The sequence below is a fragment of the Rhinolophus sinicus genome, chromosome 14, assembly GCF_057876585.1.
Source record: "Rhinolophus sinicus isolate RSI-liver-muscle chromosome 14, RSI-T2T, whole genome shotgun sequence".
Taxonomy (NCBI): domain Eukaryota; kingdom Metazoa; phylum Chordata; class Mammalia; order Chiroptera; family Rhinolophidae; genus Rhinolophus; species Rhinolophus sinicus.
In genome coordinates, this window is record NC_142514.1 from 24,494,821 (window position 1) to 24,510,000 (window position 15,180).

At 41.2% G+C, this 15,180-nt stretch overlaps 1 protein-coding gene across 3 annotated transcripts in view; it reads right to left on the reverse strand.

Moving 5' to 3' along the window:
• KIAA0319L (KIAA0319 like) overlaps positions 1–15,180 on the reverse strand; it is an 89,358-nt gene that overhangs the window by 18,459 nt on the left and 55,719 nt on the right. For all 3 annotated transcript variants that reach the window (XM_019726497.3, XM_019726494.3, XM_019726495.3), the window contains exons 5-12: positions 14,975–15,076; positions 11,827–11,924; positions 8,686–8,773; positions 7,387–7,479; positions 5,440–5,572; positions 2,268–2,496; positions 857–980; positions 100–232 (exon numbers count right to left, since the gene is read on the reverse strand). In XM_019726497.3, coding sequence (XP_019582056.2) covers positions 100–232; positions 857–980; positions 2,268–2,496; positions 5,440–5,572; positions 7,387–7,479; positions 8,686–8,773; positions 11,827–11,924; positions 14,975–15,076 — 1,000 coding nt within the window. The remainder of the gene's footprint in view (positions 1–99; positions 233–856; positions 981–2,267; positions 2,497–5,439; positions 5,573–7,386; positions 7,480–8,685; positions 8,774–11,826; positions 11,925–14,974; positions 15,077–15,180) is intronic.

A 15,180-nucleotide genomic window follows, 5' to 3' on the forward strand; every position in this document is an offset into this window, starting at 1 on the left:
CAAGCCAAGAAGAGCAAGTAAACTCTTAAAAACAAGTAAAACCTTGCTCTTCAAAGGTCTAGGACCTTTGCATAAATAAGTGGTTGTGTCAGTACTCACTGTGTTTTTTCCCAGAGATAGGAGATAATTTTCTGATCATCTGAGCTTTTGCTGCCATCCAAGGTGGTGCTGTCCACAGGAAGGGTCAGCTCTTTGTCTGGGCCTGCATCTGCCTGTGGAGGCTTATTGTTTTCTAGAAGACAGAGGTTTGGGGGTCAAAAGCAGGCAGTCAGCTGGGAGAGGAGAGGGTCCAACTGGGACATATGTGCTGCGAGTCCGGAGGAGACTCTGCCTCTCCACATACTATGGGACGTATATGTCCTGGTACAGTCAGGGAGCTCACAATGAAGTACAGAGGACGGAAACATCCAAAGGACATGCTGAAAGGATGTGGCAGAGCTTAGAGGGGTTATAATGCCATGCTAAATTTGAAAAATAATGCTACAGGCGTTCAAATGAAAGGGTCCGAGTGATAAGATAGGGCTTTCCTGAGGAAGTGGGCTTGAGGCTGCCCTAAAGGACATGGTCGGATCTGGGATGGCAGAGACTCTACCTGCTAGGTCCCCTCAAAGGCACAATAACCAGCCAAGGGCAAGTGCACAAGCTGAGGCTGTGAAGTACTCTTTCTCTCTAGTTATGAAGAAAGTGCCAGGGCAATGGACAGCAGAAGCTGCCAGCACAACACAAGTTGCCGGGGGCTCCATGGATTGGTGCCTCCACTTATACCCTCATATAGCTCAGAACCCAAACCCTCTTCTCCCCCAAGGTTAAAGGGGCCAGCCAATAGAAGAGCCTGCACCTCAAGGTTGGAACTTACCAGGCTGCACGATAACAGTCACTTGAGCGGTGGCCTGCTGTCCTATTGTGTCAGTCACTGTGAGCTGGTAAGTGTAGTCTCCTTCTTGCATGGCAGAGAGCTGCAGGGTTGGTGTTCTAACTCCCTGGATGTATAAATACAGACAGTGGGAAAGCAGCCTCCCAGAATCACAACATCACACATTACGACCTGCTCGGGTCTAAGTGATTTACCCCGTTTCTAAACCTAGCTGGTACTGGGCTATTACCTCCTCGTTCAGCACAATTTGTGAATGCTGAAATCAGACACTGTGGGACATCTTATTAAAAGTTTTCCCCTTAAAGGTAACAACCCTCCCTAACACAGCAGCAGCTTCAAATGAAATCAGAGTTTTCACAAGGGAGGGGAGACAGGAAAATGTGCAAAGATAACTGAGATCAGTCTCTATGACCCAAGCCACAAAGAAGACAATGAACAGACAATAAAATAACACAATTTTAAAAACTGTTCTTCCTACAACGGCCATACAGTGATCCTAACAAAGCTTCCTCAATAACACACGGCAGCAACTCAGATGCAAGGGAACGCCGTGCTGTCCCTTTACAATTCTGTCAGATTTTCCAACAGCAGAGAAACCCAACATAATACTTAAACTAAAGCCAGGTGAAATGTGAGCTTTCAGTTATGCCTCAAATCTAGAAACATTGATTCTTGAGTGTCAGAAGGAACATGATAAATAACTAGGACAAACTTCCAGTGCGGGAACTTACTCTAGAACAGTGTTGGCGAAAGCTGGCAGCCTTAGGGCTGAATCCACCTTGCAGACATTTTGTTTGGCCTGTAGTGTCTTAAAAGTTGGAAAATTTCACATAAAGGTCTAGATAGATTTCTGTCTCCTCTTGAAAAGCTGTATGATCCCGTAATATTGGGACCACACTTCCATATGGCAGGCTGGTTAGCTGGGCTTGAGGAGCAGCTGACCCCTGGAGTCAGAGCTTAAGTTCTCAGGTTCGCCACAGCCCCCACCCAGTTTTCTTGCTGTCTGTATGTTACCTACCTGGTGACAGATCTAGTCTGTTCTTATGTATCTTCAGAGAGAAGCTGCTCACCATCTAGTCAGGCAACCTACTCCAACGAATAAGATTTGCACCCGTGTGGCTTCTAAATAGTAAGACTCTGGAATTATCCTAGAACAGCTACCATTTCTCTAGTCTTTTCCTCTGATACTAAACATTTAAGGTAAAGGTTTTTTGCTAGTGTGTTAATTATAGGCCCCTTAAGCTTTCTGGATTTTTTTTAAAAACGCTAATGTTCTATGTACAAATCTGACTTCGGTAAATAAAATGGAGTAAAGATAAGTCTTGGACAGGTGATCCAGTCTGGCAGCTCTGGGTCCCCTGGGCACAGAAAGGCAGAAACCGTCCTCTCCTACCTGCATCTCCACCACCTTCCCTTTGCTGCTGGGGCTCAGGGACCACTCGTAGCTGGTAATGCCATGGTCATCAGTGCTCTGGTTCCCAAACAGGGTGATGGAGTTCTGGGGCAGGGTGATCACTTGGTTGGGGCCTGCGTTGGCCACAGGTGGGTAATCCACAGCTTTGTTCACTGTCAGGCTTGCAGTGGTGGAGTCGGTAGCTCCATCAGAGTCTACGACAGTCAAGCTGTCAGGGCAGAGAGAGGAGTGCAATCAGGGAGGGGAATAAACATGAGAGGACTACAAATCAAGGCTAAGAAATATCAAGGTGGCAGGGTTACTAACTGGTAACCAATTTTTACCATTCCTCTTGGAAAGGCAGAGGAATACTAGAAGCTAACGCTGACTGAGGGTTTACTTGTGCCGGGCACTGTTCCAAGTGCTTTAGAACTCATTAAATCCACACAACAGCTCTGCAGAGTCCTACCCTCATTTTACTCCTTACATAGATGGGGAGACTGAGGCAGAGAGAGGTAAAGTAACTTGCCCAAACTTGAAAGTAGTGGAGTTGGGATCTGAATCTGGGCACTGTGTCTCCAGCACCGTTTTGCTGCTTCCTGCACGTGTCTGTGTGCTGGGACCTATGCAAGCATCTTCGAATCTGGCCCTCACGACAATCATCAATCTCACTTTACAGGAGGCTTAGAGAGGCCAAGCAACCTGCCCAGGGCCCCATTGGGAGCTAAGATGCAAGCCCAGTCCTCTGACTCCAAAGCCCAGAAACCAAGTCTTAAGAAGAGATAGTCCCTGGCCACTATTCCTGTGGGGCTTAAAGACGCTACACGAAATAGAGAAAGCTCTGACTGCAGCAGGCTCTCCTTCCGTCATCCTGTTTCGGCTGCGTACATATCACAACAATGGACTACCAGGGCAGACAGCCTCTGGGAGGGACTAGAAGGGGTGGCTCTGGTAAGACAGGAGCCTGAGATGGAAATGAATTCTCCTACGCAACAGTCCTACAGTTTGTGCCAGTGTGAAACAGGATTTGCAAGAGGAAAAAAAAATGTTCATTTGTAAAAGCAGGCTTTTACCTAAATGATGCCTTCCAGCTGAACAGCCTAAAGCTTCTCTTGCCACCTCAAAATGTCAGCATAAGCAAGCAAGGAGGTTTGGGCTCCTTCCATTTTGCTGACAGAAAGAGGAAACGCATAGAAAAGACATGTCGTTTGTTTAAATCTCACCACCAGCCACCAGACAGAGCTAGACATCTGTGATGTTTTATCCCGAAGGCTCACCTTTTTCCTAAGGTCTGAAGGGATTTTTTGGCATTACAGCCTTTACAAAAAAAGGCACAAAAACATCAGACACACAGATATGTGTAAATCAACAAAAATCTGAAAAAAAATCCACAGAAGTTTTCCTCTTTTTCCAATTTCCCTGTTGTTCCCACAGTTTGTTGTTTGTTTGTTTGTTTTTTTTAACATATTCTATTTGGCTCCTATTTCAGAACAAAAGCAAGTTATAGCAGGTAGAAAAATGGCAGCTGGCCATTACTCTGACTTTTACCTCAAACAGTCCCTGGCTTGCAAGCAAGAATCCTGGAACCAAACAGCAGCTGCCCACAGGTCTGGGGAAAGAGGCTAATGCCATGTGAAAGCAAGAGAGAGGAAAAGGTGAATAGAATCAGATTGGACCTTAATGCTAATCAAACCCAACTCTGTCATTTCATAGATTGAGGTTTTGAAAAAAAGAACTGCTCCCAATACCTCCTCCATCCAAAATGCTGCAGGTTAACACTATGAAAAGTTCGGATTGCCTGTGTGACCTTGGGCAAGTTACTTAACTACTCGGTGCCTAAATTTTCTAATCTATAAAATAAGAGTAATTATAATACCTGCTATAAGGATTAAATGGGCCACTGCATGCAAAGAGCTCAGAACAGTGTTAAACACATAGTAAATGTTCAAGAAACAATAGCTCAGGCTAAATTCCATAAATGTTACAATTCCTACACTAAAAATCTAAGGTAAATACCAACTCACATTTCCATTTTTAACCAATGAGAAGGCTCCAACCTTATTGAATGGCAGCTACCCTTCATTTGCCTCAAGTCTTGAGTCAATGTGAGGGCTGCTCAGTCAGAACTCGCATATTTATATGGCAAGTACTGCGCTAAGACGTTCATCACTATGTCTCTGACAGTGTCTAAAACTGGATTAATCTCAGATCAGGTGGGGAAGACAGACACCCATGAATAAGCTGTTGCAACTTGGCAGGCGCCAGCCAGAGGCACTAAGTGCAGCAGAGAAAGAGGAGAGGCATATTCCCTCCTCCCTGGGGATCTCCGAGAGCCTCTCAGAAAACCGAGTATATCCTTAAGGTTAGGCAGAACTCCCAGCACACTGAGAAGGGCATTCAAGGAAGCACAAATGAAATATGTATGGGTCAAGTCAAGGAAGAGAGTAGAATGAGCCCTTGACATGGGCGTTAGAAAATCTGCATTTCAGTTCTGTGTGACCTCAGAGAAGTTAGTAAATACACTGAGTTTCATTTTTCTCAGAGGTAAAATGAGGACGGTATCATAAACATATGGTGTTTGTATGATACTCACAAGTGCTTTGTCATATACAAGGAGTGTTACTCGAGTCAGCCTAACACTCTTATTAATCACATTCTAGAATGTCAGTACAAAAGCACTATCTTTGAATCAAATTCTGCAAAAAGCCCTAATAGAGAACAATCCTACAACTCGTAGTATTAAACCACTAGTCAATAGTAAAGATTCTGGGATGTCATAAGCTGAAGAAGCATTTCCCAAAGGGAAGAGACAAGATAGTAGTAGATTCCTCCTACATTTTTCCTGAGAAAAGGCAAAGGAATATGGGACCTTTCACTTAATGACAGAAATAAAAAAAAAAAAACCCACAAAGTTTGGAGATCTTCCAGGTAAGGCTTTGCAAAGGATTAACTGTGGTGGGTCCTGACCTATTGTGCAAGGAGCTTTGCCCTAAAAAGTTATTAATGTCGTGACCACAGTCACCAAAAGGCTCAGAGAACCAATGGAACCAAAGGCTATATTATCAACCAACTCTGCAATGAATTTGGTATCTGTCAGAGCTATTCCTGTAAGAATTTAAAACCCACAAGGAAAAAGAAAGGCCTACAGTAAACTTGAAGGATCCTGATTTACCTGAAAGTGTAGTTCCCTGGGACGAGTTTACTAAGTTTCAATATGGCCGTATCTTCAGAAATCTTCTCTTCTCTCAGAGGCCCCTTAAGTTCTTCCCAATGGTACTGGACGATTTTATCATCATCGGTGCTTTCTTGACCATAAAGAAACATCAGTTACAACGTGAGAGCGCTGGGTCTCAGCACTTATCCAGTTTACACAAACCAGGGCAACTACCCAGAGATTTGAGGATAGGAAAACTTCATGAAATTACAGACTATCTCTCCATAGTGTTTCTTTCCTAGGAATATTGGGTCATTGTGCCTGTCTATGAATGATATTCCACTGTGTTGTTTTCCAAGGACTCCAACACAGGCAACCTCTGGTTAAAATGCTACTGTATAAAAAAAGGAAAATCAAAAATTCTTAAACATATGAAATACTCAACCTCACTGAAAAGAAATGCAAATTTAAATTACACTTGAGATATGATTTTTTAACCTACCAGATTGGGAAAGACCAAAGCTTCATAACACAGTATATGGGTAAAGGTGTGGACAAAGAGGCCCTTTCCTAAGTCGTGGTGGAAGCATAAATTGATACAACCTTTAAAAAGAGCAATTTGGCAAAATTTATCTTTGTTCCTGCAATTCCTCTTCTAGTAATTTATCCTACAGATAACCTTACACACGTTAAATGTCATGCTTCCAAGATTATTCATGGTAACATTATTTGTAACAGTGAAAAACCAAAAATCATCTAAATGGCCATTAGTAGAGATTGATCAAAAACAAATATATATTCAAACAATGAAATTATATATCCATATAATGGAAGGCTATGTAATCGTTAAGAGGAAAAAAAATGAAGAAGTATTTCATATATTGATTCAGAAAAATTCTCCAATATATAGAAACATGCTTTGTACATAACAGTGTATATAATGTTTTATCATAATGACTGTGTATGTATTTTCTTATATATGCATAAAATATCGGAAAGATACATAAAATAATACCACTGATTAGAGGAAAACTGGATAGTTGGGAGACAGGGATGCTAGTGATTCTTTTCACTGTATACCTTTACATATTATTTAACTTTGATCTATTCAAAAATATAAAATAAAATGGTACTCTATGAACCTTTTCTCCCACTCGCACAAGTGCTTCCTCCTGTCTGTCTCTTCCCTCTTGGCCTATTCTTCTAGCCTCCTCTTCTTATCAGAACCATCTACGTGAATTGTTTAACCTTGCTAGAGATTCCTCTCCTAAGGCAGTGATTGCCTCTGCCAAAAACCACTGTTGGTGCTAAGGCAGTCAGGGTAACAGGGCCCTAAATTGGTCTCAAAGAAACCAGGCAAATACTGGTGGGTGATAGGCTTGAAACCTTCTGCGCACATAGCTAGCATCAATGGCAAAGACCCAGAAATCCTCTTAGGTGACACCCATCAGGTGACACTACTCTGAAGGGTAAAATGTTGGTGAGCCCAGGCAGGGGCGTGGAGCACATTCTGTGAGTCTCATCAGGAGAAGGATGACAAGAATCTTGATAGGCAGTGATGGCTGGGTGAGAGCTCCTCAGGTAACATTCTCAGTTACTGATCTGGTAACACTCTCAGTTACTGATCTTGCCGTGATAGGAGAGAACTTGTTTCCATAATTGAGAACGGCAACTCAATCTAAGAAAATTTGAAAACCAACAAGTTTCAACTAAAATAATGCTAAATATATGCCTAATCCCACTTTCTTAGCATCTCAGAATAGAAATATTACTTCAAACAAGCCACATGGGAGTTTTAAATAAGGCTTGTCTGGTTTTTACTTCCTAATCAGTTGCTTCAGATGTTTGGTCATCCCATAATGTGGTCAAGAAGCCTGAACAGAACGCAGAAATAGCTGCCCAAATCTTCTACCAGGATCCACAGTGAATGTTCTTCTAAAACATCATGATTAGATAAGTACTCACGGCTGCCATCAATGATTGTGGAAGTGGTTGGCAGAGAAACCTCCTGGAACTGTGGTGACACAATGGCAACGGGAGGGCGATTCTTCCGGGGCTCTGCAAGAAAATGACCCAGAAGAAATTAAAAGAGGGGTTTGTAAATTCTAGGAGGAGCAGGCCATCTCTGAGTGATTATAAATGTTTCCATTACATAATTGATGGCTGAAGCACCGCCAAATGCACAAGTTACAAGAGCAGGCTGGCATTCTAACAGAAGACACCTGGGAGTGTTAAAGCCTCTTCTTCTAAACCTCACTATTCCTAAGACCATGCCTTATGCATTCTTTCAATGCTCATGTGCTATCTAGTTCATGAAAAGGACTAAATCAGCGAATGACTGCTTTCAGGCAAGCTGACTAGAGGTAGACAGCAAATAAGCTTTGTGCAATAAAGGCCTTGGCAGAAAACTACCCCTTGGCACAAGGCTGTGTTGAAAAGATAATGGGTGATTTCTCGACCAACCGGGAGCTATGTGTGAGGTGACTAGACCAGAGTGATGGAAAGTTCACAACCCACTCTGGTCCACCAGAATAACTGAGCCCAGCTGCCTTTTCTTTGAGAAATGATCAAATGGTCTTTATGCTAAATACATTTTTAAGAAGGAGAAAAGATTACCTGGGCTACAAGGTTCAAGGAAGGAAAAGAAAATCTATGACCAACAAAGACAGATTAACAGTATTAAGAATTTGTGCCAATGTATGTGCCACCTGCCAACTTCCCCCAAATGTCTCTGAAAATGCAAAACAAGATACCTTGCTATAGCACTGTAATCTACTGGTGCTGGATCACTTAAAAAGAATGACAGAATTTGGCATCCAAGGTGAAAGAGGACTGGCAGGGTTTCAGTGAGGAAGTCTGTGTGCAAAGGCCCACATTTCTGCAGAGATCAGAAAGGGCCAGCTGCTTGGATGGTTCTCCTTCTACATGCCTCCCCTAGGTTCCTGGCTTTCTCGTGTCTCTTAATTACAACACATGGTCCTCTCTCAGCATGACCCACTTGGAGTAGTTCTCAGGTAGGGAGACTATTGCTCAGGACATACTGTACTGTAGGCCACGTGACTGTTTTCCTTGCCCAGCCAAGTGTTCCAACTAGAACCACAGTATATACTTTGCCACCCTAACCTTTTACTACATTGGATTAGGAATTGCCAATAAATATATTGCAAAAAAAGAATGGGAATTAAAAGCCCCTAAAGTCAAATCTCCATCTCCTTGGGAATCCCACAGAGGAGCAATACAGACTGTCAGGGCTGGGAAACACACCTGGTTTTACCGTCACGTTCACATAGCCTTCCCCGTGGGTATTCTGACCATCTACAATCACTCTGAATTCATACAGGCCTGGAGTGAGCTGCAGAAGGGACAGAAGATCTTTTAGACAACCGCAAACAAAAACACCAAAAAAAACCCACCAGCAATTATACTTAAATTGCACATATATCTGAACGTTCTCATGCCTATTCTTGCACGCTCCTCTTCTTGCACTGTTTTCCAAAATGGAGAAAGTAAACTGGCCAAAGAGATGAAACAATGAATCACCAACTAAAACACCATAGCTTTTTATGTGAATCTTATTACTAGCTGACTCTAGAACAACAAAAGGGATTTCAATATCTCTGTACTCCCATTTCCTTTTAAAAAGAACATTAAGGGCTCAGCCATCCTACTTCCCAGAGTTATGAAATGAAAACAATCATCTCTGCAAAGAAAAACATTTTGTAAAAATACCAAATAGCTCCCAAATACCTGAATATTTTTCCCTCCTGATTTCTACTGACTGTATAAACATAATATTAAAAAATTAAAAAAAAATCACCCAAAATCCCACTGTCCTAACACACTGATTAATCATATTTCTCTTATTTCCTCTCAATCCTTAACCACATACAAAAAAATAGTTTTAAACAGTTCTTCCACTCAACAAACATTTACTGAGCACCAATTATATACCAGTTATTGTCCTAGGCTTGGGGTTTGGAGATGAATAAGGTAAGATCCCTACCTTCGAGGTGCTCATAGGTCAATGGCATTCAGGAACTAGCTAAAATCAAGTTGTGTTTCATACTTTTTATTGTTCTTTCTTCCATTCATTTAGCATGAATACTTTCCCCATTATAAGTCTTTTTAATAGTCATGTTAATGGCTGAGGAATAGTACATGAATAAATGTTCACATAAGCATTCCACGTTGTTGGCTATTTGGATTGTTTCCAAAGTTTTACTATTATAACTAATGCTGTGATGAACACCTTTCTACCAAATGGGTTTCCTCTTTCTTTTGAATTACCTTATTTGGGTAATTGCTAATTGACTGTATATAGCATTTTTTGATCACTTTCTTCTTGTTGCAATGCTCTCCCTTCCTTGGCGTTCACCTTCCTGCCCACTCCTCATTTCCTTCAGTTTCCTCCTCCTTCCATATGTTTAATGACAATGTTCCCTGGGATTCCAATCACTGCCCATTTATTTCTTTACTCCCCACACTCTCTCTGGATGATCTCATCTATTACCATGGTTTCAACTGTCACCTATTTGAGGTCAGTGCGCAAATTCACCTCTCTAGCCCAGACTTGTATTGTGACCTCCAGCCCTGTACCCCCAGCTACTGACTGGGCACCTCCACTTAAATGTTTCACAGGGACCTCAGACTGACTCTGTCCACAAATGAATTAATCACCTACAAACCACCCCCAAACTTGCTCCTCTTTCTTGCTCCTCATTTCGATGAATATCACCACATTCACACCAACATCTAACCCAGAGGCCTAAGCCAAAAGGCTAGAATTATCCTTGACTTCTCTCTCCCAACACCTCCACCCAATTAACTGATCACCAAATCTTATCAAGTCGACCTTCATGATATTTCTGAAATCCACTCACTTGTCTCCATTCACACTGCCAACACCTCAGTTTTTAACCGATCATCACAGCACAGTTGTTAAAAGCATGGGCTTTAGAGACAAGGTTCCAGTTCAAATCTACAAATTAATAGCTTTATGAACTTTGGCCAAACCACTTTATTTTCCCAGTTTTTAGTTTTGTAATTTGTAAAACAGATACTGAGATCTACATCTTGGGGTTGTTATGAAGATTAAATGAAAAAATTGCATAAAACAACGAGCACTGTTTCTAGCACATGGTATAAGCTCAACAAGTGGTTTTTAGGTTTTATTTTATTTAGTTTTTCTTTACTCAGGCTATTATCATCTCACACCTACATTTGCTAACAGATTCTTCATTAGTCTCCCAGCTGAAAATCTGAACATGTCTTTTCCTGCTTAAAACCTTTAAAAGGTTCCATATTCCCCCTGGATAAGAGTCAAAGTCCTCAACTAGTGGGTTACCAGCATTTTTTTTTTTTTTAAATGAAGTAGCATAGAATAGAAAATACAAGATTGTATCACATGTAACGGTATTGTTTTATGGAGTGTGTGTATGTATACATGTATGTCTGTGTGTACTAGTCTCAATTTAAAATGTATTTCTTTACTATTGTTCTCTGTCAAAAAATTTTTTGAAAATCACTTCTCTCAAATAAACATCAGTAGCATGTAAAAAAAAAAAAGAGTCAAAGTCCTTACAAAGGCTCTGTGCAATCTGACCCCTGCATCTCTCCAACTGACTTGTACCATTGCTCTGCTCAGACCATAGGGTCTAATCAGGCTGAATCACATACAATTCCTATTGCTTCCCCTGCTTAGGGTATTATCTTTACCCAGAAAGTTAGTCACCTCTCATGACCCAAGTAGGCAAACTCCAAGAAATCTACTCTTAACTCCCCGGGGCTTCAATACCCACTGCAATGACCGAGTGTATCCCATGTTATAATCAGCTGCTTCCAGTCAGTGTCACCCACTAGACTATTGTCCTTGAATGCTAAGGTTACAATCAACTCACTGATAAATCCCCAATGCCTGCCACATAACTATTGCACAATGAACAGTTGGAAGGAAGGAAGGAAGGAAGGGAGGGAAGAAGGGAGTGAGAGAGGGAGGAAGGAAGAAAGGAAGAAAGAAATTAATTGCTTGGCCAAAGAATATGAACATTTTTATGACTCTTATTAACTATACTGAATCTCAAAAAAACTCAGACAATTTACATAGGCATGTGGCCACAAATAACCTAGCTTATCTCCCAAATTCTAAAATCCTTCTGTTACCCTTAAAAGCTGTTTAGTGTGTATTTTCAGCTATTCGTCACCATGCTTATATAGTCTTCTCATCATAAATGAAAATTGGAGAATCATACACTAACAAATACTGGATGTCAGCCAGTCAAGACTTTTGGAGGATTCACTTCTGAAAGACTGTTCCTGACTAAGTGTGAACAAAAAATTCTACACTATAAATTTTTAAAATGGTCAACACCTCTGCCCCAGCCTGCAAATGACAGGAAGCAAATTCACCTTGGATAGTTTGAGGATCTGGGAATGTTTCCCTTCCATCTCTCCACTGTAGTCTGTAGGATGAGTAATCAGCTGCCAGTCGTAGGTGTAGGTTTCTCCTATAGAAGGGCAGTTACAAAAATCATCAAAACACACACCTACGCACAGAGCCGCCACACAGCCCGCCAATAACAAGTCTCTTCTGAATCTTGACAAGGCCTTACTTTTTAAGATTTTAGCCCAATGCTTATAGGGAAACTAAACATTCTGTTGAAAGAAAGGGTGGATTCTGCTGACTCAGCTACAGTCAGGGCTCCTTCTACTCTCCCAGAAATGCTCATTCCTGCCCCAATACCCACCCTGCTCAGGGCCAATCCTCCCTCAAAATACCAGGTTTCTTATGATGTGCACATGCCCTACCAACTACTGCAGATGAACTCATTGGGAACAAAGGCCATTTTTTTGCAAAACTTCTTTTGCAACAAAGAACAGCAATGACTTCTAAATAACATGGTTCAAAAATAGCTTTTTACAGAGCACTAACAATGCCTATCTCACCGAGGTCATCACAGCCTGGTGGGTTAAAAGAGCTACTTCATTCCTGCTGAGCTAAATAACACCCTGCAGAAGGAGGTAGAAAATGGCCCACTTAAAACAGGCCCCAATGAAATTAATTGAGATCAAATGAAGCATTAAATGGTCCTCACTCATAGCTCAGACTATATGACTGGGGATAGCAAGGATAGAATCCTGTATCTACTATTAGAAATGGAATCTCTCCCCAGTAAAAGTGGTCTTAAATTTTTTTTGGAATAAACTGCATGTCTGGCTAGGGGAGAATGGGACTTGGTAGGAAGGTTTACTTTAAGTTACTACCCAAAAGTGAAAAATAAAAGGAAGAATCAGAGACCTCAAATACTTAGAATGGTCATTTCTTATCTCAGAGTTCAAAAGTTAAAGTTATTACATAGAACCTAATTCCAAGATAGCCTTCATCTTAAGACCTGATTTTCTTTTATAAGCCTGAAATATAAAATCGATTACTTTTCCTTCCTCTCCAAAATACTAGTTTTCTTTTGGCCAGTTGTCAGCCCCAGGAAGCTCTCACAAATGTGTATGTAGAAGTTAGGTTAGGTACAGGGCAGGGAAGAAGCAGAAGCAGGACAAGTGCTAAGAAATTACTTTCCTTCCACCTGTGGTTGGAAATTATTTTCCACACAGAAAACAGTTTGAGAACTGACAATTTTATAATATCTAAGGCTAACAACACAAATTTCCAAAAAGGACACTATTCCCCAGACAGAAAAGCTCGGGCTAAATTATGCCTTACAGCCAGAACTTTACCCAAGGGCAGGAATGAGTGAGTAAGCATAGGTCTCTTAGGCAGAATGCTGGTTTTAATGATTTGGGGTAGTGGTCTGCAAACTCTGCCTCTAAGCCCTAGAAGGATCCTGAGAGGTGCTTTAGGGGCTGTCACAGGAGAGCAGGGGAATGAAGAACAGGCAGAGCTGATCCTGCCTCATCGTCCCCAACCTTTGCAAGTTTGAAACCATCCACTTCGTGTGTCTGATCAAAGGTTGAAGCAGCTGGGGAGAGGAGAATTGGAAAGAACCAGTTTCTGAACTGATGTGTTTTGGAATACTGATCTACAAGGCAATATTAACTCACAGAAATGTACATGCAAATAGGGGTTAGAAAGAAAATACAGTAGAGCCCAGCATATCTTTCACAAAGAGTGGAAGCAAGTGCAACTCTTGGAGGTTCTTCCCTCACCTCCATCTTCAAAGGCCACCAAACTCATTCACCTTAATTTACCACTAGAAGAAAAAAGGAAAACGCTTCTCTAGAGGAAGGTGAAATGAATTGATAAAACTCAATTTAAGGGCAGAAATAAAGAACAAAGGCCATTTAGGTTCTGAAAAAGTACTTTTTGCATAAATACACTATTTGGTGTTGGGTCCAGAAAGTAGAAATATGGTATTGGAAACATGTGTACCTAAAATGGAGGGGTCCCATCCTGAATATAGTATAACATTCTACTTAACTGACCTTATAAATGAGAGTAATATAGACCCAATGCCATCATTGTTCATCAAACTATGCTTCACTTCATGTCAGAGAGAGTCTTAAAGAGAATATCGGGCCGGCCTGGTGGCTCAGGTGGTTGGAGCTCCGTGCTCCTAACTCCGAAGGCTGCCGGTTTGATTCCCACACGGGCCAGTGGGCTCTCAACCACAAGACTGCCGGTTCGATTCCTCGACTCCCGCAAGGGATGGTGGGCTGTGCCCCCTGCAACTAACAATGGCAACTGGACCTGGAGCTGAGCTGCGCCCTCCACAACTAAGACTGAAATGACAACTTGAAGCTGAACGGCACCCTCCACAACTAAGACTGAAAGAACAACAACTTGACTTGGAAAAACTCCTGGAAGTACACACTGTTCCCCAATAAAGTCCTGTTCTCCTTCCCCATAAAATCTAAAAAAAAAAAAGAATATGTATGTGTTTATAAGTCAGACTTTGCTATGTTAATGTATACTTCAAAGGTGAAAAGAAAACTCACATTACAAAAATTTTCTTAAATAATGAATTAATCATCCCCTAATTTATATTTTATAAATTTGAATTTTGTATATCACATGGGGTCTGTCTTTTTAAGTAACAAATCTGTAGTAGCAGTAGTCTGTCTTGAATAACTTCTCTACAAGTTCTGTACCTGCTATTTACTGGTTAGCCAAAATAAAGAGGTCAACCTGAGTCTCAGTTTCTTCCTGTTTCAAATGGATATAATACAACTTATATTTAATGAGCATCAGCTATATGCTAGGCACTGAAGTAGGTGCCTTATATACCATTTCATTTCACCCTTAAAGTAATCTAATGAAATAGGAATTATTAATCTCATTTCACTGAGGGGAAAAAAAAAAGGAAACTTAGGGAAGTTAAATAATTTGCTTAAAATCATTCAGCTAATGACCGGCTGACTTGGGATTTGAACCCAGGCTTGACATCAAATCCTATGTTCTCCAACATGGTATTACCTTCACATCAGTTGTGCAAGTGCATGCTATATCCTATTCTCACAGGATTGCTGGGATGAATAAAGGAGCTGAGGTATGCAGATATCATTAAAAATTAAAACATTATCAAAATGTAAGGGGATGTTTTACCTTCAAGTGGTTCTTGGAGAACATACGCATTTAATTGCACTTCATTCTTAGGCAGGGTTATCTGGACACTCTCCCCAGCAGATACCACCAGTTCCTTTATAACTGGAAACAAAGAAAATATACAAGAGATAAGAAACTAGATCCAACTTATCACATTTCTCTTTCCTTTTGTGGCCAAATCTCTTTTATAAACAATATCCAGCTAC